The sequence below is a fragment of the Columba livia genome, chromosome 13 (assembly GCF_036013475.1).
Source record: "Columba livia isolate bColLiv1 breed racing homer chromosome 13, bColLiv1.pat.W.v2, whole genome shotgun sequence".
Classification (NCBI taxonomy): domain Eukaryota; kingdom Metazoa; phylum Chordata; class Aves; order Columbiformes; family Columbidae; genus Columba; species Columba livia.
The window spans coordinates 12,085,114-12,112,381 of record NC_088614.1 but is presented as its reverse complement, the minus strand read 5'-3'; the positions used below and the strand labels follow the sequence as shown (position 1 = coordinate 12,112,381).

The following is a 27,268-nucleotide window of genomic DNA, read 5'->3' as shown; positions in this document are numbered from 1 at the left end:
GGCTGTTTTGGCAGCTCTTGGCTGGCCCCGAGTTGCCTGAGCAACTGCAGGCACACAAACACGAACGCCTGGCTCCCGCTCCTGCTCTGTTTGCAACCAAACACATGAGCTCCTGGTAACGATCCCTGGGAACGGATGGGGCTCCGGGATGGGACGGCGCCTCTGGGATGGGGTGATTGCTGTTGCGGGTGCTCGGGTGCATAAGGCTGGGTGCAGGTGCTGCCACCACAATCCCAGACACGGGCAGAGCCTGCTGAAGTGCTACCTGGGTGGCAGAGTCAGGCTTTCCAGCTACACACTCACCTCTGTGGTTATCTGTTTGGAACCGGACTCCCTAAGTAACCCACAGGTTATTTGGCAGGTGCCTCAGCCACAGCACCAGCACTGCCCACGCCACGAGGCATGTGCTGGGGTGCACATGTGGCTCGAGTGGGCTCGCTCCCTGCCATTGCACAGCTCTGCACCTTCTGCATCCTAGCCACCTGCTTTTTAAAACACAGGAGAAGGAAGAGATTGTCTCCTGGGCTGGTTTCAGCCCCACCCCCAGTGCGGGTCTACCAGTAAGTATCCACCAGTGGCAGGATGGGGGCGTGGGCTGGGGGGATTTTAGCCCTCCATTGAGCAGGTCAGAGGGAGTTTGTGGCTGTCTGTTCCCCTAAATGCTCTTTCTGAGATCCAATGTTGCTCCTTCAAAAAGTTGTTGCTGGAGCGGTGGGAGGGGCGGCTTTAACCCTTTGTTGGCTCCATTGTCCAGCTGCAAAAACGAAGTGCAAAACCTCCCAGGGCAAGGCTGTCCAGCATTGCCCCAGGTCTGCGGAGCTGCCATCCACAGCCCCATCCTTGTGCGCAGACTTGGAGGCTTTGTGAAGGAGGAACATTTTGTGAAGGGGTGAGCAGATTCATCCCCTGCCTGTATGTGGCTCTGGTTAGAAGCCGGCGGTGGACCGGAGTGGGCACCCCTGTTGGGGCAGCTCTGAAGGGGAGTTGTGGGCGCTGAGATGCTTTTGGTAGTGGGAAAGCAAGCCCAGGAGGTGGATTTCTTCCCAGTTTTAAGCTTGCACGTGGCAAGAGCAGCAGCTCTGGCATCCCTGTGTCCAGCAGCAGAGCATGGCATTCCGGACCAACAGCCATTCCTCCCCCAGCTGCTCAGCCCACCTCTGCCCCGAGGCTGGGCACCGCAGCAGCTCTCCTGTCCGCCTCGCAGCTGCTGAGCACCCATGGTTTGCAAGACAGCGAGGAGGGTGGATGGGTCTTCACTTGGAGTCACCTCCATAAGTACATCAGCAAGGGGAGCTGAGCTGCCACTCCTCAGGTGATGGAGCAGCCAGGGCAAGAACTGTAGGACCTTCCCGTGGACAGTGAGTTCCGCTGAGCCTTGCTGTCACTTGGCTACATCCTGCTCTGCATCCTGAGCAGAAGCTTTGCAGGCTGTGAGGCCGTGGCAGAGGTCACGCAGTGGCTAACAGTTCCCACTCACTGCCAAGCCGCCCAGCATAGAGGTGCTCCTTACCTGCTGCAGCTTCTCCTCAAGTTCTCTGCCATTTGCTCCACAGCTCACACAAGGCTTGCCCCTTCTGACCTTCTTGTTCCCAAGGAGGCAGCTCCAGCACATGCTGTTTGCTGTATGGGAACAGGGCTGGGTGGTGAGGGTGGCAATGGCCAGACCACTCTGGCCAGGCTGCTTGACACCACTTAGTCTGGTATCTCAGTCCTGCTCAAACCAGCCCCAGGAAAATCAGTGCTGTCAAAGACCCAGCAGGGTCTAACAGCTGTGAAGTGCCAAAGATCAGCCTGAAAAGGAGTCACTTTTGAAGTGATGGAAACAGCTTCCTGGGAACAAGAAGACATTGGTTTGGGTCTTACGGAAAACTTTCTAAATACCAGTGCGGTGAGCTCCTGGGAGCTGCTGGCTGCATATGTGTGCACAAGGCTGTGCTTTGCATTACAGATGCAGCACACAGCCCTTGTGCGTGGCTGAAGCCAGGTGGAGACATGGCCTCATGGGGAGGTAAGTGCAAGGAATATGGCCTTTAAGCATCAGTCTTCATGACTAATGTGGGCAGGAACGCAGAGATCCCCAGGATGGTTGGCACTGGAGTGCAGGATGAACAAGGAGAGGCCAGTTAGGTTGCCCATCCCTTGAGAAGACCACAACCTGAAGGAACTTCCATGGGACCAGCAGCTCCAGCTGTTTTCCCAGTGAAGCTTGAAGTGGTGCTACAGGCTGCTGAGACAGCAGAGACCTTAAAATATTAGTTGCAGGACTACTTTCTTTGATGAAAAGTGACACAGCCCAAACAAAAGGGCTTGCAGCCATTTCCCCTGCACTAAATAATTAGCTCTGGCCAAGCATTAGCTCTGAGGTTGGCTCCACACCAGCTCAAGAAAGACATTTTGCAGCCAGCGTATAATTGTCTCAGAGCAGAGGAGCCAGCGGGCGGAAGGTGTCTCAGCCAGAATTTATGTTGTTTGCATTGATCCAGGCCCCAGACATGAAGCTTTTTTTCTCCTTCCCATTTTTTCTTCCCCTTGGCCGCTCACCGGCCCCGCTCCTGCAGCAGAGGGACATGCCAGACCTCGCACCCAACCCTGTCACCACAAACAGTCTCCACGATTTCGGACAACCCAGACCCTCCCACAGGCTGGTGTCCCAGTTTTACAGGGAGACACAGCCCAGAAGGCTCAGCTGACTGATTATGATGGATTTAGCTGTAAAACGTGTTCTCTGCCCCCAAGGTCACTTCTCTAGTGAGTTTCTAAACTAATCTTGGAACCGCATCTGTACTTATTGAAGTGCTTCACACTTTGACAGCAAGTTGTATGCCTGGGACCGGGTTCTGGCTTATCTGAGAGGTCATTTTGCTTTGGGATGAGTGGTTTGACCAGAGGTAGCGCTGTAGACTGACCACCTTGTTTCTCAAGAATGTTAGATTCATTCCTAGAAAAGCAAGAGAATGGATGACAATAAGCCCATCAAGGACTTGCCCTTTCTGTCCCTGTGTAGGAGCACCAGGAAGAGCTCATACATGTTGCTGTTGCAAAAAACTTCTCCCTTCGTGAGCATCCCTCTATGGAGTGTATTGCCCGGTATAGTGCAGATCCTTGGTCTCAGGCCAGGCAAAACAGCTTCTCTATCGAGTTGTACCTGCGTTGCCTTCCTCAGCTCAGTACTTTTCCATTTTGCTGATGGTCTGATGGACAACGTTTTCCAAAATACACAGACTAGTCTGCAAATCATGTTCAGGCAAGATTCAGAGAGCAGCTTGTGCCCTGGTGGATCAGGCTCTTTCTCAGAGGTGTACATCTAAATCAGGGCTAGGATTTCAAATCCTTGCAGTCAGTGACCTGAGACATTGGTTTGACCACTAGTGCTAGTGCAATATGTCATTGCCAGCTATGTGTTGCCAGCACTGTGCTGGAATATTGATTCAGGGCCATTTTAGAGGGAATTCAATTAACTAAATTACCATCTCCTCAGCACTGCATGGCTTCAGATAAAATTCTGTTACACAGGAGTCATGCCTACTTTTTGTTAACATAATGACTGCTGCAGAAGTGTAAAAAGGCAGGGGAAGATAGGAGCAGGAAGATGCTGAGAACTACAAAAAAGGCAAGGATTAGATTTGCCAGTTTATATATAGATATGCCATCTTATACCACATGAGATTTTGTACAAGATAAAACTGAACACAGGCCCTATTTAATATGTCTTTTGTTCCCTGTATGGTGGACAACTGCATAATTGTTCTGAAGTGCAGCACTGATCAGAGCCGTGTGCTGACGGTACTGATGCAGTTCTTCCTAGTGCGGGTGATGTCTCATGATCGGTGCACTCCTCTGCTGGAAGACGTTTGTGAATAGCGTGGCTGCTCTCTTTGGTCAACTGCTTCAGCAGGACGGTTTGTGGACACTAAAGATTTGGCCAAGATTGTTGCAGGAAAAAAAATTAAACACCGAAGAGGCATTCAGGAGAGTGAACCTACCACGAGGATTTTTTCCAAAACTGATACACTGATCTCTGTTTATTCAAAACCATATTTTAAAATGTTTGTGCTTGGAGCTCTAAGTCTGTAGCTTAGAGCTCTGTATTTCAAGATGACGACAAGTACAGCTATGATTCAATTTAAGATTTCACGCATGGCTGGTTTACAATGGTTAATAGCTGATAGAAACCATTCAAAGAGATTGATAGCATGTGCTAAAAGAGCTGGAGTGCTCTGATTGAAAAAGAAAAGTCTTATTTCATTTTGACCTGAGATACTACTTCTAAAAAAAGTAGTTTAATCAGGCCCAGGATATTCCTGACTTTCCACTCACTGAACTGGCATTTTTGTATCTTGGCTTTAAAGTCTGTAACCAGTTCCAGCCTCCTGGAGCGTACAATGTGCGCTAATGATCACCAAAATAGCTCCCTCATGTGCCAAAGCGCTGAATTCATCCGTTTGCCAGCAGTGCAGGGGTATTACAAGAAGCACACATGACTTAGGACCGGAGGAGCTCTGCTGAGACACAGGTGCCACCTTCTGCCACGACAGACAAGCTGTGTACCGTACCTGTGCCCAGCCCATTCCTCTGGCTGTCCCGCAGAAGAGCCCAGGTCTCCTGAAGGTTGGTAAGTTGTTTCACTTCCAGTCTTAGAAATTCCACCTGGGAACTCAGATGATCATTCTTCTGTAACAACTCATCTGAAGGAGACACAGGGAGAAGGTTGATCTTACAAGCCACTGCTGTGCTGAGCAGCTTTCTAATGGGCAGGGTTGTTCCACGGGACCAAAGGGGACCATGGGATCCAATGGCTGGATGTTACACTCAGCAAAAAATCTCTGGAGCTGCTTTGAGGGGTTGTGGAACGTTCTTTGTCACCCAAAGTCTTGAAAACTCAAGGCTGCAGAGTGGCCAAAGTCCATCCCACTGTTCAGTGCTGTTTTCCTCACCCTGCAGCATCCAGGGCATGGAACCATGCAGCCTCTGCCCCAGGGCAGGTCAGAGGAGATGCTCAGACCTCCTTGGCCTGTGAGACTGTCTCAGGTGACATCATTCCTGTCACCTTTTATACAGGCCATTGAAATGTGCTGGACAAATGAGGATGAAGGTTTGGATGGCCGTCAGTTTGCCTGTCTGAGGGCAAGGACAGACTGAAAATACCTGATAATCACATCCAGTTTGTAGGAAAGTTTGTTTAGGTCCTTTAGCAGTCCAGGTATCCATCCTGTGATGGTACTGGTTCCTTATCACATTACAGTAATCTTGTTCTTGCTATCCAGTGAATCAAAGCTCCTGAAAAAGGCATATATAGCATGGCTGGCACTGTCATAACACGTGTATGGTTGCATTGCATCAGTTCTTATGAACCTTGTAAAGCTACATCAGCCACCATTTTCTTGGTGCCCAGGAGGCTATAAAGAAATCTTTCCATTTTGCCCTGCTGTATTTGGATGTTTGATTTCTTGAGACACAATGAGTAGAAGCAGCAGCCTGATCCATGTTTTGTAACGTGGAAGCTGATACATGTCTCTCCTCCAGGCCTTCACCCAGCTGCTGCATCAGATAATCCATTTGCGATGAGACAAAACAAAACAAAATCCCAAAATCACAAAGGGTCACAAATGTTAAGAGAAATGAGTCACTTGTCTACAGTTTTGCCAGTTCCTGGTAAGTTCCTAGGAGTCTTTCCAACGACGCTGGTGAGCCCTCTGAAGAGTGATAAACGACAATGAGTGTAACATGGTGTGATTTTATGCTAACCCTTATGTCACTGCTTTGAAGTACTTGTTTGAAACACACTTCTAAAGAAAAAAAAAAGACATTTTCAAAGCACTCCTGCATAGGTGTGCAAAAAATAACTTAAACAAACAGCAAAGTCTGAAACACAAATGTATATTCAGGCATTTTGAACAGGGAGCTTAGTTGATGTCAGAAAACAAATCTAAACAGAAATGTTTCTATGGATTTTATTTTTTTTTTGAGACCTAATTGGAAACAGATTTTAGCTTTGGTTTTAAAAATTTCCTTGCAGCATCTGCAATGGTATCTCTACATTATGCGTTTTATTCTCAAGGAACATAAGTATGAAGCTATTGAGCAGAGGAGGGAAAAACTCAGCATCCTCTTGCTCGCGTTATTGCCACAGGTTTGGCCAGTGCTTTTGGGAAAGTTGTGCGACCTGGTTCTCCTGGGGTTTTAACCAAGTAGACTTAAAGATAAATTACAAAACCAAGAGACCCTTATACATTGATCTCCACCTTTCTGCCCTCATAAATCCAGCATTTCTTGCTCCAGTGAGATGGAGCTTTGAGAAGAGTAACATAGGGTGGGTCAGCATCACAAGTGGGTGAGCTTGGGCTCTTCTCTAGGTGGACCGTGTAGATTTTGAACTCCTGTCGTGATAGATATCTCATTCAGCCCTGACATCTCATTTTCTGACTCAGTGCATCAGAGTGAGACCCATGGGGAAAAAGATGACCAGACTTCCACTGGATCAAGAGTCTGATTTGATTTGATACACCCCACAGCCGTGTGTTTGTTAAACCCAACCTGAGGAAGGGAGCTGGAGCACAGCTGGAGTTAGCGTAGGGGACCAGGACCTGTGACAGGTTGTGGTGCAATCATGCCGAGTAAAACACAAAACCACAGCCAAAATACATGTGCAACATCTGGGAAAGGCAGAAGCTCGAGCAACTATGGCACTTAGCCCTGGCGATGGCCCTGAAGATCATCCAGAAGGTGACGAGTGTTGCTAGAAGTTTTGCTGTGTTGACAGATCCAGGTCTTTCCAGGGTTGGACACGAGAGAAAAATCGGTATGAACATGATGGCAGAGGAGTGTGTTCTGTTTGCCGGGTGTCCTGGGAAGCAGGAGGGTCCAGCTGACAGCAGGACAGCTGTGCAGCATGGCAGCTGCCTGGCCAGCACGCGTGGGCGGCGCAGGGTTTCAAAGTGAAACGCTTGGCTGAATATAGATAAAACTCTACAGGCATCGTCTGAAAATGGGACCCATCCAACAGCCAAGCTTTTGAAGTGTCAATGGGTTCACGCTGTACAGGCGGGAGAGGACAACGGTGACCATCCTTTTGTTTATACTGTATTTATTTAAATGTTTTATGGTTTATTTTTCATAAAAGAAACTCTCCCCTTTTCCCCCTGATGCCAAAATACAGTCTGGCAGCCCTTCCTTCACCCTCCTTAATAGATCTGTCATCTAAAACATCCAACAGTGCTGCAATGTTGCTGTGATTGGTTTTTTTGCAGGCAAGCCTGCCAGGAGAGGAGGGCAGAGAAACCAGCAACTCCAAAGTATAAAATCCAACACAAAAATCTGCCTCAGTGCAGCCTCCAAATTGCTGTCTGGGGAGACTATTAATAAAGCAATTAAATAAGGTTATCTTTATGCCATCTGAGACTTCCAGCAATAACACACAGAGCTGGTAATGGATAAACCTGTGTATATGTTAAAGACAAATAATTCCATTGATGAGATGTGACACAGTCCCAAGATGCAGTTATTATTTTACACATTTATTTATATATTAACATTTCATATATAAATTATTCCTATACATACAACTTATACGTTAACATGTGGAGTTAACCTGCATTCATATCAATCCCTCTTTTTTAAAAAAAAAAAGTGCTGACCTTGTCTGCAGATAAATCTTTAAAAGAATGATAAGAACTCCTATATCTTTATGTAAAGTCCTCCTTAAACTATTTAAAAAACAAACCCCTAAAAATCCTAGATGTTAACAACGATTAGTCCAGTAATGAGCTGTCATCCTCCAGATTTCCTTGGCTTTCTTTTTTTTATTCCTTGGGTCTTGCTTCTCACCTGTTTCCTATTTTATCCAAGAGAAATGACAGAAACAGCATCTAATTAACAAAAGCTGTCATGTTACCATTGCGTTAATTGGCTTTTAAAATAAATTGTGGTCCCGCCTCTTCCTCAGGGCCTTTGGGAGGCTCAGCCCTTGTTTGGGATGGTCCCTTCCCTTGTAGGGATCCTCATTTGGGAGCTCCTGGGGCCATCATGGAGGTCTCAAAATCCTCAAATGCAGGTAAAACAGGCATTGAAGTACCTCATGGTGAAGGATTTTAAAACCAAGCCTCTTCACAGCACTGTCAGCTTTATATTAAAAGAGTGAATTTAAATGGGGTCTGATCACCCGGTGTACAAACAAGTGTGAGCGCTATGCTTTTACTGGCTGATATAAAATTGAGGATCTTTGTTTCTGAATCACTTCTGAAATCAGAATTTGCCGTTTTGTTTTGTTGTTTTGGTTTCCTGTAATTAAATGAGCCCTAAAGCTTACGCATTCTCTTCACTCATTTTGGCTCAAGGTGTGAACTCCTCTTCCTCTTGTCTGTAGATACTTACTGATACGAGCATTATGAGAAGTCATAACCCCTTTTAACCTTCCATCACACACACAGACTGCAAAACCATAAGCTCAGGAGAAAGACTTAACTATAAAGCCACCAGAAAAAAACACTGATGTTCACATTGCTATTTTCAGCAGCAACAGAAGAAATGAGAAGCCAAACTGAGGTGCAGCTTGCTTAAGATCCCTTCTTTGTATCTCACAGGCTTGTCCTGTTGGGTTTTGTGTTAGCTGTCTCATTTACTGGGTCAAATAACACATTATCCCTTTTGCTGCTGCTTCAGAGCTGAGGCAGCTCAGGGAGACACAGCAGCAACTGATTCTGGCACATATTTTAACTAATCTTCAGAACTATAACCTCTTGTTTGAAACCACTGGGACAGGAAAAAATAATATCTTTGGTGGTGATTTATGATTTTTTGTGGGTTTTGTTGTGGTTTGTAGTACAAGTGGTACTTTAAAGATCTTTAAGTAAATACTCCTAGCAATGCCACACGCTTGTATCTTATGGTGAGTTGTTCAGCAGTAGTAATTATGGGATTACTACCATTTTTTTCATTGACTTGCCAGCTCACAAAAGCATAATTAATCTGTGTCCCAATGACGGGAAGTTTACTGGAACAGGGAGGAATTGGCTTCTCTGGCCTCAACCGCCAATGCGGGTGCCTCGACCCCGCAAACGAACGCAGCTAACGAGCCTCTCGTCGGGAGAGAGAGCCCTTCCCACACCAGGTAAGCGTTGCTGGCAAAAGGCTGTAATTGTAATTTGTTAATCATGCTACCACAGCATCCTCAGGGTGTGTGAGCAGCCCCTGCTCCAGCTTTAAACCTGGCTCTGTGATAACAGGCAACCTTGGCCTGCTCGTGCGTCCACCATTGCCCCAAACCCCCCAGCTGCCCATGACCCCCTGCCCCAACCATCAGGCTCCTGTCACCCACTGCCCCACTTTGTCACCCTTGTCACACCCGGGTATCTCCCCTCCGCCTCTTGCCCGTTGCCCAGCAATGCCATTATGTTAAGACCAACCTTTTTCTGTACCCCCTTGTATACAATATAGCCTAAAGACACTCCAAATGTCAGCTATCATCTTCCACCACTTTTTTCTGCTTCAAGAATTGTGTTGTTCGTTGTCAGTAGAAACTCTGTCTCCTCGGTTTTGCGGGGGTAGCTGCTGTGGCCAGGACAGGCTTTTTTTGTCTGTTTATTTTCAGCCATGAATTGACTTTTCTGTCCATTTTAGTAAGCCACAGGCTAATCCACTTCTCAATGTGATACAGTAATGTGAAAAGTGGCTGCGAGACCTAGCTGTGTGTTCCAGTCCTGCTTCAGGTCGTTGCTCTCCCTGCTTAGCTGACAGCCATGTATGTGCTTACCGAGCATCCTTATTTTCTTTCCTGTCTCATCAAGAAGATTGCGACCAACATAATAATAAATATCTGCACCTTAAAATAGAAACTAACTGTATAATATGGTGTGTTCATAGGCACACAGGTTGTGTGGAGGGGTGTACCATATTTATTTGCATTTTATTACTTTTATTTTAGTATTTAAGAAAGACATTTGTCAGATTTCACTTGCTGTTCTGTGTGACAAGCTCAGCATAAATGTAGGCCCGGTTGTTCCAAGGTTTAACCGTAAGTATTACACTATGTAAAGCCTTACAGCTTGCTGACTTGTCAAGGGCCACGATCATAAACATATTAACTAAGGAATGTGCAAGTGAATTGGAAGGTAATTCTCTAGGTCATTTACCCCATGCTTTATTTTTTGTTGCACTACTGTGGAATGGAAAATAAAATGTGAAGTCAAATTGAGTTTTAAAATAAAACATCACATTGTTTCAGAGTTCACATGTTCATTCTTGCCTCTTGACATGTTTTCCTCTTCTCTTTGAAGGAACCAGAGAGCATTATGGAATCTATGGGAGAGGAGTTAATTAATTTTAATGTTGGTGGCTGGTATTTCTCAATTCCCAAAAGTAAAGTCGCTGAGTTTCCTGAATCTCTGTTGTGGAAAGAAGCTTCTGTACAAGATCAGGGTGAAAATCTAAGACGATTTATTGACCAAGATGGTTTTATATTTAGGCGCCTTCATTACTACATGCAGACTTCAAAATTATCTTTTTTCAGCTACCCTGATTTGAACTTATTGTATGAGCAAGCGTTGATTTTGCAGCTGACACCTTTATTACAGGTAAAGTAAGATATTCTGTGTGGCTTTTCTAGATTTTTTTTCATTTTTAGATAATAACGTCAGTAGGAAGATGTCAAGGAGTTCACGTATATCACTTTATCAATGCTTGTGATAGGTATCCAAACAAATAACTGCCACATTCAACTTGTATGCCTTGGTCGGTGAGTACAGAAAATGTTACAAATTTCACGCTTGACCTTTCTGTAAGAGCTCATTCAACTGTCATTACTTGCTTTTTAAAACTGAAGTTAAAGCAAGCAGAGGCTTCTATCTGCTGTTGTGCTTGATGACAATTATACTGACTGATCTTGTTGAATATGAACCTTTTAATCTGAGGAAAGTCACGCTACCCTTCCTGTTGTTCCCTGAGAAGGTTCAGTCTGTCTGAAAACAAATTCACCCCAATGGGACACCACTGAATTCACTATCCTGTCAAATGGGGAAATGATTATTCTTCCTCTCCTCCTGTTCTGTAGCTGTATAAACAAATGTTAAATGGATATCTGTAATGAATAATTTGCTATTTAGCTACAAATATTTTTAATTGTAAATACAGTGTAGTTGTGCCAGTGAAGGCTGAGTCCATACTTCCTGGCTGGATGAAATGTGTGTTTTCATACTTTAATATTTGCTTTCCTCTAAGTTTAATCTAAACTTGGAGTTTCTTTTTGTGGAATTGTCTCGAAGATACTATTATGCTTGCTATTTTTAGCCCCAAATATTAACATTTGGGGTTTAACATGAATGTTTTTGGATTTTCTTAGGACTGTGTTTAAATATGTGGTATCTCCAAATAGGTTGGGAGAGGAAGACCACACAACTTCAGCAGTCTTTTGTATTAACAAACTGTACATGATCACATATTTAATCTGTTGTGGTGTGGCTGGGAACACACTCCACTGAACTAGAATCCTTGCATTTTCTAGCTTTTAAGTTCTTCTCAGTGTAACCGTATTAATTCTTGAAGGCATTTTACACATGTGTTTTAGAAGTCATAACCACGGCTCTAAAGTTACTTTATAGTTAATATCATGCAACAGTACATCACTGTTTGTTCCAAGTTTAAAATAATTTGTTTATCATTCAGTACAAGATCAGGAGATACAGACTGTTAATCATTCCTATCACTGAACCAAACATCGATTCCCCTTTCCAACCATTGATTTCCTACAGCCTGTCATAAAGATGTTATTAAGAAGAACCCAAAGGGTCTTTCAGTCTTTGTGCCGTTCTTGACTATTTCTCGTGTTGCATAAATAGGTATAGTATTGTACACTTTTACAAATGTCAGTGTGCTGCCTTGAATTGCAGAACTAGACTACAAGGAAGTGCCATTAAAACACAAATGTTGAAAAATAGTTGGCTTTTTTGGAATATATTAATGGCTCTAATTATATTACAAGTTCTTATAAGTGTTCTCTACAAGTTCATTCCATTTACCTTTAGGTACCTAAACTTAGGAATGTATTTGTTCTGGTCTTATACAATATTCCATGGCGTATTTTGGTGGATGTGAATTATCGCATGGTATGCCTTAGACCCTTTCCCATGGCTGCTTTTGCTTTTTTGATTAATTATTTGAATTAAAGTGATACATAGAAAAACCTTATATATCTTGGCAGACTTTAGATAATTTGAAGGACAGGAAATATAATTTACATGTCCAGCCTGCAGATACACCAGTAGCTGAAAGAAAATCTCCAAATTACTAGAGAACATGAAAATGTACCAGCAAGTCATCAGAGACTCCTCCTAACAGTCCAGCATTCACAGGTAAGTGTCCCAAATTGACAAGTTCTTTTGCATCCTTAGGAATACCCAGGGACCGTTGTCAGTTGTTGCACACATGGGATGTTTAAGACTTGCAAAATTTATTTTTTGAGATTTTTTTTTTTTAATATTTATCTTCATTTTAAAAAATAGGAAAGTCCATGCAAATGTTTATTCCTTTGTGCTGGGCTGTAAGGCTCCATCCTTTGGTTGTACAAATCTGGTTGCACAAATTTTAAGTGTTGCACAAGATTAACGCACTTTTATTTGCTTTGCTGTACTAGTCAGATCTCCAAAGTGTATATCTGAGTTCCATTCTTCTTTATTTATGTCTTGATTTTTCTCTGATTTTCTTTGCCTAGGGTTGCATGCAAGAGCTCCCTTAGGGCTAGTGGATACACCTTTACTAGATACAGGAGGTGATGTGAATTACTGTTTTTTGCCACTAGATTTGGTGGCAAAATATCCTGTACTAGTTAATGATGATCATTTGCTGTGGCTGCTTGAGAACGCAGCCCTGAATGAGTGCAAGTGCAGTGAGTTCCGCTTCATAGGTGACTGCTCTTTTTTTAATATTCTGGTATGTCTAAATAATTTTAATATTAAACTGTTTCTGTCTGTCTTCAATAATACTTGTGAAAATATCACAGTCTTTAGTATTTGATTTTCTTTAGCTTGTTTTGCTGTTTGCCAGTTTTACTGCCCTGTTTATCAATCAAGAACCAAAGCCTCTACCCGGTGGCTTCCAGAGTACATGTACCTAAATTTACGTGCTTGTGGCCCTACTTATTTGGGTGTTATTAATCCAGTGGTTTTCCAAACTAAAATGCATTAATGACATCAGGTACTAGAACTGATGTTAACAAGCAGTAATTAGGGTAGAAAAAGTTAATATCATGCAACAGTACATAACTGTTTGTTCCAAGTATAAAATAATTTGTTTATCATTCAGTACAAGATCAGGAGATACAGACTGTTAATCATTCCTATCACTGAACCAAACAACGATTCCCCTTTCCAACCATTGATTTCCTACAGCCTGTCATAAAGATGTTATTAAGAAGAACCCAAAGGGTCTTTCAGTAACTCTAAATGATGGTAACTCTAAATATCTACTCAGTCTTTTATCTTTTCACTAGTAAAAAAACTCGTGTTTCAGTCATTAAATAGTCTTCCAGCTTCAAAAAAAAAAAGACAGGTACTTCTCAAAAGTATGTCAGGATCACATAACTCATATATTAACAGTATTTCATCCTCTGTGAACCCAGTTAAGACAAGATGGATATGAAATTGCCATACTTTTCCCCTGCCAGTCCTCTGATATTTGCATATGAGAAAACACGTGTTTAAATGCACAGTGGGATGGGGCCGTGCCTGGGGAGAAAAGAGCAGCCAGACGAACAGGAAACCTCTTACAGGAATTTCTCAGGATGCTGCGACAAAACAAAACTAACCTAATTCTGTGCTTCCACTATTGTTTATGCTGTGTCTTGTCTCCTCTAGCATCAAATTTGTTTTGAGGATTGTGTTTTCAAAGTGTTTCCTGGTGTACATGTATTATCTGCTGCGTATGCGTGCATGTGCAAATAGTAATGCTGAAGGAAATAAGAACCTATTTTTGCTAGATCTGGACGGTGGACAGAGACGTCAGCACATGTTTCCTATATTTTATTTTTATTTTCAAGTTAATTTTCTTTGCTCAGGGAAGATGTTGTTGCCTGACGACTTCTCCAACATAGACGCCTTGGAGGAGGAAGTTTTAATTCTGGGAATTCCTGAACTTATAGATGCTGTGAAGATCTATAGAGGTAATACAATGCACATAGCTATATATTTTCTTCCTTGTATACATTGATTTTAATGTTATCTTGTGAAACTGAGGGTTTGAAATGGAAATTCTATTGATACGATCAACACCGAGGTGAGTAGTCTTAGCGACTCATTTCCATAAAATGTTGAAAACAGTGGCAAATTTGACAGTGATTATTAACTGCTGATCTTCTAGGGTGCTGTCTTGACATCCTTTCCTCGCAGGCAGCCGCTCTGTGGTGTCCCCCACTGCGGCGGAGCCCAGGGGGCGGTGGGGGGCAGCGGTGGGGGGGACCCCACCACGGTCCCCGCTGTACACCATGGCACTGGGGCTGCTGGCCAACTACCCCGACTCGGTGCTGGGACAGCTCTGCATGGGCAGCAACCTGGGCAGGAGCCGCCTGCACGTCTCCGGTGACGGTGTCCTTTTCCAGCACGCCAGGTACCCGCCTGCCTTCACAAAGGCCGTTTCAACATAACCTCAGGTTCTTTCAAAAGGCTGTCTCATGCGTTTTGCAGTTGAAAAGGAGTCTCATTCTCAGCAGCTTGTCTTCTAGAATTTGTATTAATTTTTCTGTTAAACTTTCAGGTGACTGTAATTACGTGAGCTGGCATCCTTCTGTTCTATTGTAGGCTGGTAAACCTAAAATTCCGAAGTGGTATACGGAAATTCTTTAATGATCCCATATTCTTAAAATATAAGATCTACAATTCATTCAGAAAACTTTGTACAATATTTCCAAAAGCATCTAAAGGCTATGAGTACAGGCTTTTCTGAAGTCACAGAGAAGTCACCCTGCTATGTCTAGTCCAAGAAAGAATGTGGCTTCTGAATACTGTGTTTGAACTTGATTCTTTGAGACATATAGTTAGCCTGATTGCTCAGATTTACCATACCAGTGTACTGGTTTAATAAAATCTCTATCGTGTAGGAAAATGGCTCCTTAGTGAATCATTAGTGCCACTCACCTGAAACAGGTGAAAATGTAAACGTAGAGGTCAGACATCTTTCCTGTGACAGAGGGATTTTTTTAACTGCAAACACTCACTAGGTGAGTCATAAAGCTAGACATTAAAAGACACATTTTAACACTCTCTATTAAAAACCATCTTCTATTTTCTTTCACCTGCTTGTTGTGATTTAAATTAAGAAAAGCAAAACAAATCACAATGAACCAATTGGTTGTTCAAGCCTGCCACGCAATTAGATGGTCACGTAATTCCATCAACTACAGATAGAAAAACTTCCTGCAGCTTTTGACAGACTTCAAATTTAGCACCAACAGATAATATCCGGTCTCTAAAGGGTGATAGAAAGACAGCAAGAAGATCAAACATATTCACCTCATCTCTGTCCCTGGCATCTTGTCTGCACTTGCTGTTGGCACTAGGGAATGATCCAGTGGAGGAGAAATACCATATTAAAAGCTTTCTTCAAAACTATTGCAGATCATTATTGGATGGCTCTGTTGCAATAGCTTTATTTGTCAATTTCAGATTGTCCTCAATACAAAAATGATGTGGAAAGTTATAAGTAGAGCGTGGTAGGTGAAGGTAGGAGAATTCACGTTACCTGACTTGTACTCATTAAAAATAAGCAATAAGATGTAAAACAAGGATTACAAGTGCAGAGATTCCCTTTCTTTTGGATAGGAATTGGCTGGGAACTTGCTGACTCCCCCTCACTAAAAATATTTCTGAAATCGAAGAGCTCTGTGCTTATTTGGACAAAAGAGACACCACATATGAACCAATGAAAGGTGCCTTAAAGTGCTACTTGAAACAGCAGATGCCAGCAGAGAGCCGAGATTATAGTAAGTCAAGATTTCTCAAGAATTCTTTCATTTTAAAGTAGAATGAGCAGTATTGCCTGAATACAACTAATCAGTCAATGATTTACATCTACATTTAAGGGACTGTTACAGTACAAAAGTGATCCGAAGGTCTCATTGACTGACAGTGTTGGTTTTCCTAAAATGTACCGTTAACCCTGTTGGTTTATTAACTGGCTGCTGCTTATCAGTGAACACTCAAGGAGTTACATTATTTTCTAGGTGAAATATAAGGTAAGTCTACACTGGCTTTAGGTAGTATTATTCATATTTTTTGCTAATTTTGCTTTCTAATCTTGTCAGTCTTATTAATTACTGAACTAATTCTCTGAATCAAGTTCCTTCAAGTGTAGACCATCCAAGTTACTTTCATCAACACATGTTCTACCTTAAAAATACTAGGTTTCTTTTGCTTCCATTTTTCTGATGTGGAACTATTCTTACAACTCGTACTATTAAACTAAATAATCTATTTCTAACCACCAGCCTAAGTGCATTCACAGCCACAATTAGCCCTTGCTAAAACTGACCTCTAACATAAATGCTGTTTCCTCTTCTCCTCTACTGCATTTGTAGAAAAATCATGACATTTTTCTATCAGCCCATATTGTGGCTTCTTAACAAGAGTTAATATGATTCCCTGATTAACTGAGGAATTTTTCACCTATCCCAGTTTCCTCATATTAACAGAATTTAGGCCAGAAGAGATCTCTGGAGGTCGTTTAGTCCAACTCCCTGCTCAGAGCAGGGTCACATAGGTTGGGTTGCTCAGGATCTTGCCAGGAAACACTTTGAGTATCTCCAAGGATGGAGATCCTGGAGCCTTTTGGACTCTTGTTCCAATAGTTGAAAACCCTTGTGCTAAATGAAGTCACACGTAATTTCCTATGTTCCAACCTTTTTCCATTGCCTCTTGACCTAGCACTTTGTACCTCCAAGAAGAATCTGACTCTGTCTTCCCTACACCCTCCACTAGCTGTAGAAAATAAGACCCTTCCCTAACCTCTTCTTCCTAAGGCTGAACACAGCCAGTTCTTTCCACATTTCCTGTTATGCCATGGGCTCCAGGAAAGATAAATTAAATCACACTCTTTACAAGGTATTCCAGTTGAAACCTCTCCAGTATTTTAGACTAATTCTGCTGGAGTTAGCCTCCTCAGTACATCCTACAGTCTCATTCGCATTTCCCTATTCCATTGGTGGCAAACAATCGCTTTGGGATAAACAAGTGCAGACATCCCTTTGCCCCATCCAAGCACAAGGTTCCAGTTTGTTCGATACTAACTGTATTTCCTATTGTTTATTTGCAAATCTGACTTCTTATTTTGTAGTTGTGACCTTACTTCACAGAATCTCAGAATGCCTGGGATTGGAAGGGACCTCTGGAGATCATCTAATCCAACCCACCCGCTAAAGGAGGTTCACCTAGAGTGGATCACACAGGATCACTTCCAGGTGGGTTTTGAATGTCTCCAGAGGAGACTCCAAACCACTCTGGGCAGCCTGTCCCAGTGCTCTGGGACCCTTAAGACACTACTTCCAGTTTACTCCACCCTCAGGGTCCTCTGAGTCTTTGTGTAGGGGATTATTATCCTTCCCATCTTGAGCTATAAGCATATTTCCCCAGAATAAGGTGAAGTGGCTTATGTTTGAAGTATTCTTCCCTACCCCACCATGTGATGGGTGTGTATGTAGAAAGGAGTGAATCTTATCAATTCTTAAATGGAATTATAATCCTTGAGAAGGAGGGTTTGATCTTAAATTGAAACAGCAGTTAATGAATTCTGTGTCATGACTGTGTGGATAACACATGCTACAACAAAATAACTCTGACTTAAATGTTTCAATAAATGACATTTCAATTGTACGTGTGTTACGGAAGATGGATAGTCCCACTATAGCAGCTACCTCAGATAAGCATTTGCTAGTTTGTTAATTGTTTAGAGATAGTAGAATCTATTTATATCATTATGCATAGCCCTCTAAATAATCTCATTAAGGGTGTGACTTGCCTGTATCTTCTGTAAGGGTGTGCTGTAAGAAATACAGTTCTCCAATCTGGAGCCCTTTTCAAAGTTAGTTGTTTGGGTTTTTTTAAAAACCATTGCTTTTGAATGCAAATTATTTTGATTTTCCTAAAACAGTGTCCCAGAATTAACTGACTATACATAGTAACATAAACTATACTATTAAAGATTTTGACAGAAAGATTCCTGGATCTTTGTTGCCACACTAAGGTAAGACGTGGGCTGAACCCAGACTAAAATATATCCAAAGCTGTTATGTTATATCTGCTCTCTGTGCATAAGAGCTCTTTGAGGCTCACACCTGCCCCAACACTGTCATCTTCAAAGGAAATAGTGAAGTGCAGTTCCTTGCAAAGATGGGAAATTATGTGACAGCTCAATTCCAGGTTGCCCTGGAATTCCACTAACTTTACATGTGCTGACAAGCTGAGTCTTCACTTCAAAAAAGTGAAAAATATTTAAATATTTCAGTTTTCCCCCTTATTTCCAGTACTTCGGAAATTATTTCTTTCTGTGGCAATGTAGCAGTATACTTAGATTCACTTACCTTAGCTGACATAAATGAGTGAACAAGACCATGCTACTGCACATAGCCTTCTTGCTGTTGTTTTGCACCTGTTGAGGAGAGGTGTTTTGGCTGTAGCATGGATGCACCACGTTATCCACGACTCAGATATTACATCCCGACTTGCCTTTTGCTTGCGGTTGTGTGTGACCCCTAAACAAAACAGGAGACTTCCAGCTCTGTGTGCATGGACTACACGTCACTATTTCAAATAATTATGATTTGCAATATTTTGATGCAAAATCCCATGTCCTATTAACTTGGTATTTATAACAAAATAATTACTACTTGCACTTACTTTAGCCATCACCTTTCTGTTTGTTCCTCCATCTCTAGGTGCAGATTGGACAGCAGAAGTATCCGCATGCTCCCTCCATCAGATTGTGAAAGTTTATGTAGGAAGTAACTGGTATGAAACTTGCCTACAGACTTTATTGAAGGTACAGATAACTAACTGTCTTTGTGTTGCCTCCACATGAACCTTCCTAAGACAGAATCTATAGTTCTACAGACTAGAATATGTATTTCTTGCAATGAGAATTATTAGAAAGGTTTTGACCTGGAAACTTGGAATTATCAGGGCTTCACATGTAGACTGGGAATTTAATATTAAGTGAGTATGTTCAAGTATTGGAGGGAAATAAATCTTGGACTTCCCGAGAAAGTACTTCCTGGGCTAATAATATAAGTATTTTTATTAATAATATAAATAGACTTGATGGAACCAGTTTAATCTGTTACTGAGAAAGGAAAAATCCCGTTTGGATTTCTTTCCATGACTAACACCAGAAATCTGGTCTTAATGTATTTTTATTTCTGTAGTACCCAGAGCTGCTTTCAAATGACAAGAAAGTCTGTTGGATCACCTATGGTCAAAGTCTTCTAATCCATCGATATGGGCAAATGTTTTGGCAGGTTCTCAGTTTTCTAAGACTTGGGAAATTGTTTCTGCCAGCTGAATTTAAGTAAGCAGAGTGAATGTGTTTCTTTCATATGATTAGACGTTGTACAGGAAGCAAACACAGGGATTTGTTTTCTAATTTTCATAGAAACATTATACAAAAGAATTAAGACTTTTCCTTTAGTCCTGAAGCAAACTATTCCATCTAAACATAGATTATTTGGACTGAGAGATTATTGTGGGATACGTTTTTATTTCAGTGTGTATGCCTTTATTTTAATGTGCGATATGGCAGCCACCTGTACTGCAGGGTATATCACAAGCTGGTGCACTATGTGCACACTTTAGCAAAAAGGAAAATGTTTTTGTTGGTGAGATCTTTGCATCCCTCTTCAGGTTCGTCTTTTTTGTTTTTTTTAATGGCAGCTAAGTCTGGCTAGTCCAGTTCAAAACCGCTCCATCTGCCCCCTCTGCTGGTACCGCTGTTCTAATGCTGAAAAACAGATCTTCCAAAACTGTGGTGGTACAGGGATGGAGGAACACGGGGCGCTTGAGAGGAGAGGGTCCCCTTCCTCCATACACACGTCAGTCCGTTAGGTCTCTAAACTGTGTCAAACATCAGAAATTGAGATGCTGTAAAATCTCCGTTTCCTGGGGATATTCCTGGGATATTCCAATGTGTTTCACTTGCCCCCGAGATTACCCAGAATGGATCCTTTTGTGCTGAGGCTTCTCAGAGCAGTTTCCCTGGGACCGATGCTTCCGCCAGTGCTGCACGTTATGATTTTTGCATTCACCCTGGCATCAGAAGATCTTTTGGGCTCTTCAGTTCTCAAATCCCTTGTTTGTTGGATCGTCTCTAGTAGGCAGAATATCTTCACAACTTATCACCAGCTGATGCGGTCATTTTTAGCACATGTGGCTATTTCCACAAGCAGTGTGAGAGTTGTTTTTTTCCCCCAAAGTCAACAGAAACATTACACCAGTGGCTTCTTTGATATAACAACCACCGATTGCTTTCATGTCTGTCATCAAAGGCATGGGCAGCCAGATGTCAGACAGGACAGTTATATATACAAGCAAACTGAGCATGTCTGGGAATGTTTCTGGTCTCTGGAGCCAGCTCCTTTCTGCAGCTGATCTGCTTCAGCCTCCTGGAGATGTGTCTTCATTCCTCCCGACCATGAACACAGCTCCAGGAACATCTGGACGGCTAAACCATGCCTGGGGATTGTTGTAAACAGGACCATGTTAATAGCTTATTAGCAAGGATAATCATGTTCTAGGGCTAAGAGTATTTCTGGGAATGGTGGATGTTCCAGCAGCCCATTGAATCCGTGAACCCTCATTATGGGATTCCCTATGGAAAATGCTGTGGTGAATTTTCCACTTAAGAAGAGTGTCATGAGCATCACAGAGCAGAGTAGGATTCCTGTTTCCCAAAATTAGGTCTTACCATCAATAGCTGTGCTTAATTAAAGAAAAAAGGGAGGACGGTGGTTTCACTTCACTACTATAGAGGGGCAATAGCTGGAAAAAAGTATCCAAAATAGCAAGTTTCACAAAGATTGAGAGGGATGCTGCCAAACACCTCTGCTTTAGGAGCTCATTTATTTTGGTTGCACCTTTTCAGAAGTATGTCCTCTAATTTGGGGTTGCTGACATAAAATACTGACTCTGCGGAAGTCAATGGTAGTTAATGGTAAAATTTCTATATATGTCAATAAAACCAGATTTGATTTTATTTTTTTTTAGTTGTTGTTTAGATGCCAGATGTGATACTGAAATACTTTTCAGTATTTAAAATGAAAGGCTATTTGTCCGTCTGTTAAAAGAAAAATCACTTGTCTGAATGCATCTTTTGTTTTGTGTGGTGACTGCCCAAACTTTCCAAATTATATTTGGAAAAGATAATCTGGTAAGATGGTTTTGTAGTGATTTTACAGTTCGGTTGATTTATAACACACAGAGAATGGCCTCTCTTTCGTCAAGAAGCAGAGGAGTACCAGATCCCTTCTCTTTTAGAGGCACTTTATCAATCTGATGCATACAGGTAGATAAAAATTCTCTTATTTCTTTCTATTTTCAGTCATATGACGTCTTTTCATCTGACCTAGCAGTGTTTGTCCTTTGAAAGGAGCACAATTTTCTCTGTTCCTTCTGAAACAGCCACTGGAGGATGAGCAATTCCACTATCATTTGGGCCACATTTTTCCCCTGTCAGTTATTTGGAACAGGAACAGAATAGTCCTCAGGCTGTTCTCCAATAACCAAGGAAAAAGGCAACTGAGATATGTCCCTAAGCCCAAATATTGAGAACATTGCAATGCACACTGAAAACTATTGTACAGGGATGCCAGACTGAGCAGATAGAGTCTGATTTATGAGCTTTGGCTCAGCCCTGGCTTTGCCAAGCCCAGCTGGTTTCTGCAGACCCACTAGACGATTCGCCAGCACCACAGGGTGTAGAATGGCAAATCTATGGTGCAGCATCACAGAAAAGGGTTGAGATCAGCTGGAATTTAAATCTAGACAAATTGATGTTGAAAATGAGCCATAACGTTTTGTATATTAATTCAGCATTGGACATTTTCTCAGAACTTATTTCTCAGTTGCTGACAACTTTTAAAATAAGATTGGATGTTTTTCTAAAAGGCATTTTGCCAATAAAACAGGAATTAGCATTCGGTGTTACTGGAGACCAGGCCTCATGATCGCAGTGGTCTTTTCTGGCCTTTTAACATCTATGAATGTGCAAACACTAATGTTTTCTTCTCTAGTGTCTCACTAGGGGGACAGACAAGATGTTAAACCACAGGCCTTTTGGAAAGCCCACAGAACTGAGACATTTCAACTCCCAAACACAAAGAACTTCAGAAAATGACCTAGAATGGCCCTTCTCTTCTGCATTTTCCTGGGAGAGCTCTAGAAGTTAGAGGATTCTTATTTAGGCTGCTCACAGGCCATTAAGGCAGTTTAAAGTCAAAATACATCTGACAGTGACTGGAAGTCCCCGCAGCTCCTTTTACAGGTGGACTGGGTGTCACCTCTGGAAAAAGTTCTAAAATAATTTTAAATATTCATTTTCTAGATTATGGATCCAAAAGAATGAATTGCACAACGGAGTTTCTTTTCCATGTAGAAGATTAAGTACTGAGTCTTGCAATAAGGAACTTGAGTTCAGCAAAGACCCCAAAGAAGTAAGGAGTGTCCTGAGGGCTGGGATTCTAGTTCTGTTTTTATCCAACGACTGTATGCTGTGAAGTCATACAGGTCAAGGTCCTCTGGTCTGTCTTGTCTTGGTTTAAACCCCACAAGCCTACACTCTTTTAGATTCTCCTTTTGGTCTTGTGGTTTGCGCTCCTGGTCACTTAGGGAGTTCCTGTCCCCAGGGGTGAGAAGTGTTTTTAGGCAGATCTCAGTGTGACTTGGGAACTGGGGCACTTCGCTGGGTCGCAGGAGATACAGGCTCTGCCCCTCTGGGCAAGGAGGAGCTGGGAGCCAGATCTCTTGGTCTGCAGGTGGTGAAGATGGGAGCAGCAAGTTAAAGCAGTGCACTCAGGCAAGATAATGTCCTGCAGAAACTTTATAGCCTTTGAAGTCAGTGGAAGGGGGAAAAGGACTTTCTGCTCAAGTCTTTGAATACTCTTAGTCCTTGGTTGGACACCAGCAGCTGAAAGTTGCCTTCAGTCTGCTAAAGAAGGTGAAATGCTGGTGCTGCCTCTGTAGCATTTACCCGCTGACATCAAACTGGTCCACCCTGTAGTTTAAGATTGGTTTTAACGTGGTAGAGTGGTTGCACCGCTTGCTTTAACTTGCCAGGCAATCTTTCTTGTACAGAATGTGCTGCTGTTGGTTCAGATAATCAAAATCAGAAATTGTAGCGGGGATGTTGAGGTGCTGCTTGTGTGCCTTGGCCACTCCAGCATCCACCTTCAGGTTCAGTAAAATTCAGTGGTAAGAACTGAGGTGATTCAGGACAGCACAACATCAGGGCTGGGTTTGGGGAGCCTTGAGGCACCAGATCCTCCCCAGAAGTCAGAATACATTTTCCAGGATTAAGAACTCAGTCCTTGAATGCTTATATTACAATTAGTAAAATACATTAGTTATTAGAAAAGACAAAACTTACGCTTTCTTCAATACCAATTAGAAATAACAACATTTCACTGTATTTTTAGGTGTGCTCGTTTACAGCTGTGGATTCCAGTAAACGCTATATTAATACATGGAGCAATATAAGAGATCTGACTGGAAAGCAAGATGCCAGTGAGGGGAAGGCAAAGTGCTCCAGAACGATTTCACGGGTGAGAGGGACAAAGCGGATGAACACACTTGGAGGATATGATGCATCCTTGGACAGCCTGGTCAGCTCCAGCTATCACAAGGATTTGTTAAGCCCTCTGAGGAAGAATGGAATGAAAAGCAGCTTAACAAAGAAAAGAGGAGAAAGTGAAGACTCAGCAAGTCACATCCAGAAATTAATTTCCCAGGCAAAGGAATGGGACACGGTGAGCTCCAAGTGGTGCGGTTTTCAGCACGTGAGAACGTCTGGCGGTTGTATTGCAGAGTATACATCTCAGTGCAACGCTCCCAAAAAGAACAGGGGTGTCAAGGCTCCCATTGCCTCTGCTCCTGGCAAAATAAGCTTTACAGGTCAAGGAAACCATCACAGTGCCCAGTACAAAGTCGGCGCTGAAGGAGAGCAGCGGGAGCAATATGTGTTCACACAGAGTTCGCCAGTTGCTCCAAGTGCTGGAACATTTCAATTCAGCACCATAAGAGCTACTGCTGCGTTAGGAAACAATGCAGAGAATATAAACAGGGAGCAACTAGAAGGTAAATGACTGCTTTGGGATTGTTGTTTTCAAAATTATGGGAGTAATTAACTAAATGCCTTGCATAAAAAAGATACTTTGATCATGTTAATGAATTTCAGTGAGACTACCTTTTAATTGTTCTGCTCATAGGAAGTTCTTCCAGTGAAGAAAGACATAAGACCTTGCAAATGAAACTCATCCCTCTAAAAGCCCGTGAGTTGATTGCCAGCTGCTAAGCAAGGGCTGGATTTTATTGATTGTCTATGCAGAGTTTACTACTAGAAGTGTTTTTGCCAGAAAGGTGGAGCTGCTTTTAGCTTTGCTGTCATCAGAGTTGTTCTTTCACTGTCTCCTTGTTACTCTGCCTGTGGAGCTGTGCAAGGAACAGCGAAGCTGGCTTGATGTGCTTAAGTTACCCAGGGAGTTGATTACAGAAATCTGTAAGATTTTTATGCTAAATGTGGAAGTTTCTACAGAAATGAGCAGAAGTTAAAAAATATTTACCTGATTAGCCAAGATACTAAATGCAAACTCAAGAAACCTCAGTGGAAAGTCCCAGTCCAAAACTGGTTCTGACACCCCGAGAAGGATGGGATTTGCTCTTTTCCGCTTCCACCATGGGTAACATGGCAGGTTTTCACAGAATCATTGACAAAACAAAACGTATTAATGATTGTGGATGTTTTTGTTACCATAGCAGTGCAAGCCAGGTTGTTATTTTCATAGAAAAGAAGCCCTCTTTCATATCATGTGAAAGAATCCCAGACTGAACTATGCCTGGGTTCCGTTAAGCAGTATGGAGCGGTTGCTCGGTCTGACTTTTCCATGTGAAAGATGGAAGCAGAGAAGACCTGTAGTGTTATACCTGAGATTGCAATTTGGTGTAAAGGTTGTAATTTACTGTCTAATGGTGTTTATCCTGTTGTGATGTTTTGCCAGGAAAGGTGAAAGACAGAAGGAGGCATAACTTTGAAGATAAATTGACAATATTGTCGTCATACCTGCAAATGTGTCTCTCCTGTTACCACTGATCCAGGCTTTCCTGTAAAACTCTGTGTTCCTTCACCGAAACAAGGGACAGCGAACCAGCAGACCTCGCCCTGGCAGACCACAGAAATGTGGGGTTGATTCTTAAAGCTGAGCATCCTCCGGTTTTAGGCAGTGACGGCTTTTGCGTGTGCGATGAGGAGAGCGTTGCTTACAGCGCTGAGCTGGATGGCAGCCGGCTGCACGCTCCACACGCTCAAGCACTGCCCGAAGGCGAGGAGCTGGCAACGCCTCTAGGCCTTGCTGCAGAGTTTTTGGTATGAAAACCACTCTGTCATGGTTTGTTTTCAGTCCTGACTGGCTGAGTAGCTCAGGTTATCGCAGCTGAACTGCCGCTTACCTGTAATTCTTCAGAACAGCTGGACAGCAGCTGCCCAACCTAGCAAGTGCCTTCAGTATTTACCAGGGGAGCTCATGAGGAAGGGTGCAATGGTGGGAAATCTATACTTTTTTTTTAAATTCAGGCAAACTCTTACATTAGGCTGAGATATGAACGCTGGCTGTTAGGCCTCGGTTGCAGAAAAACCTTGGACAGCAAAGGCATTAAAGAAGCCAAGGGCTGGTTAACTGAAATGGTGAGTGCTAAAACTACGTTGTGTTTTTTTTCCTAACGTATTTGTGTTCTTTCCACTGTTCCTTGTAGGTATAGTTTTTCTTACCTTTGCTCTCTCGCACGAGGAGATATTCTGCGCCAGGAAGTGCCACTTTGTCCTGACTGATGTCATCCTGGACTCAGTAAGGCAGAAGGATCCCAAAGAAATCACAGCCAAAGTCGGGACCCGTGTGAACAGCCTTTGGGTAGGTACACGTTCCCAACAGCCGGCCGAGCCGTCCTTGCTCAGCTTCCCCAGGCACTCAGGGGGTGGCAGGAGCTAGAAACTCAGCTCTTCATTGCTCAAGCAGCAATTATTATAATAAGCAGCAGCGTGTCCTGCCCCTGTCAGCCTCCCGCTGCCTGCACACCGCTGTGTGCGTTGCTGTGGCAGAAATAAAGGCCCAGCTTCCAGGGGCCAGGAACTTCCGGGGGTTTTTAATGGGCATTGGAAGTAACTGATCCCACCTGTGGATCTGTTTTAAGAGCTCTGACCAGAAGTGTTTTTCTTCTCCCCTGGGAGAGGAGGAGAAAGGAGTAAGGAGAGGGGCTTGGGGAGCTGGCACTGGACTGTTCCTCTGCGAGTGTGCGGTGCAGCCGCTTCCAGCCCGTGCGGGATCCTGCTGCCCCACGCCGGCCTTTTTAACCTTACTGACACTTACCCCTGGCCAAGGCCAGCCTGGGAAAGTCTCCCTCCCATGGGCAATGTCACTACCACACAGTATTGCCCCCCGGGCACCTGTAAGCCCACCTGCCTGTTGATATGACAATGTCATGTATTTTAGACTTGACAGATCACACCCAGGGAGTTTGTTGCGGATGTACTGAACATGGAGTGTTTTGAAGGGGACGGGAACGTTCACGAAGAGCTGCTTCAGTGGGTGGAAGTAAGTAGTGTTTGCCACCAGGTGATGCTGCAGGGCTGAGCCTTTTCCGAACACCGCTGGCTTTCTGTTCAAATTAGTTCACTGGTCCCGGTTTTGTTTGCAGATCAAGTTAACGGGTACGGTACTTTATGTCATGTATAGTCCTAATAAATTTAACATCGTGCTGCTTGTTTACAAGATGGCCCACAAAAAAAGTAGGCGGAAGACTTTCAGGGTTGTTAAGAAACGAGTCAGTGATGCTGCTGTTCTGCAGTTGGGTGATTTAATTACGGCCTCGGGTTTTGCTTTTCCAGTTTACTCTGCCCCTCGCATGGAAGTACAGCCGCTGCCTCGACTTACTGATCCAGAGAGGCTTTGCTAGATCTGTCTCATACTTTGCCTTGGAAATGTAAGTTCACAGAACATTAATAAAAATTTGACTCAGCTAGTTCTTGGGCTGTTTTTGTTTTC

The 27,268-nt window shown here is 43.1% G+C and overlaps 1 protein-coding gene across 1 annotated transcript; it reads left to right on the top strand.

Moving 5' to 3' along the window:
* The first annotated feature begins 12 nt into the window (after positions 1–12).
* Positions 13–27,245, top strand: KCTD19 (potassium channel tetramerization domain containing 19). Its single transcript, XM_065029066.1, is given in 16 exon segments — positions 13–10,568; positions 12,191–12,341; positions 12,701–12,892; positions 14,024–14,146; positions 14,373–14,589; positions 15,801–15,961; positions 18,908–19,011; positions 19,394–19,536; positions 21,442–21,525; positions 22,564–22,672; positions 23,654–24,311; positions 24,443–24,509; positions 25,368–25,552; positions 25,983–26,137; positions 26,717–26,818; positions 27,112–27,245. Coding segments are annotated over 16 exon segments (2,832 nt in total). The 5' UTR covers positions 13–10,286; the 3' UTR covers positions 27,211–27,245.
* The last annotated feature ends 23 nt before the right edge of the window (positions 27,246–27,268 follow it).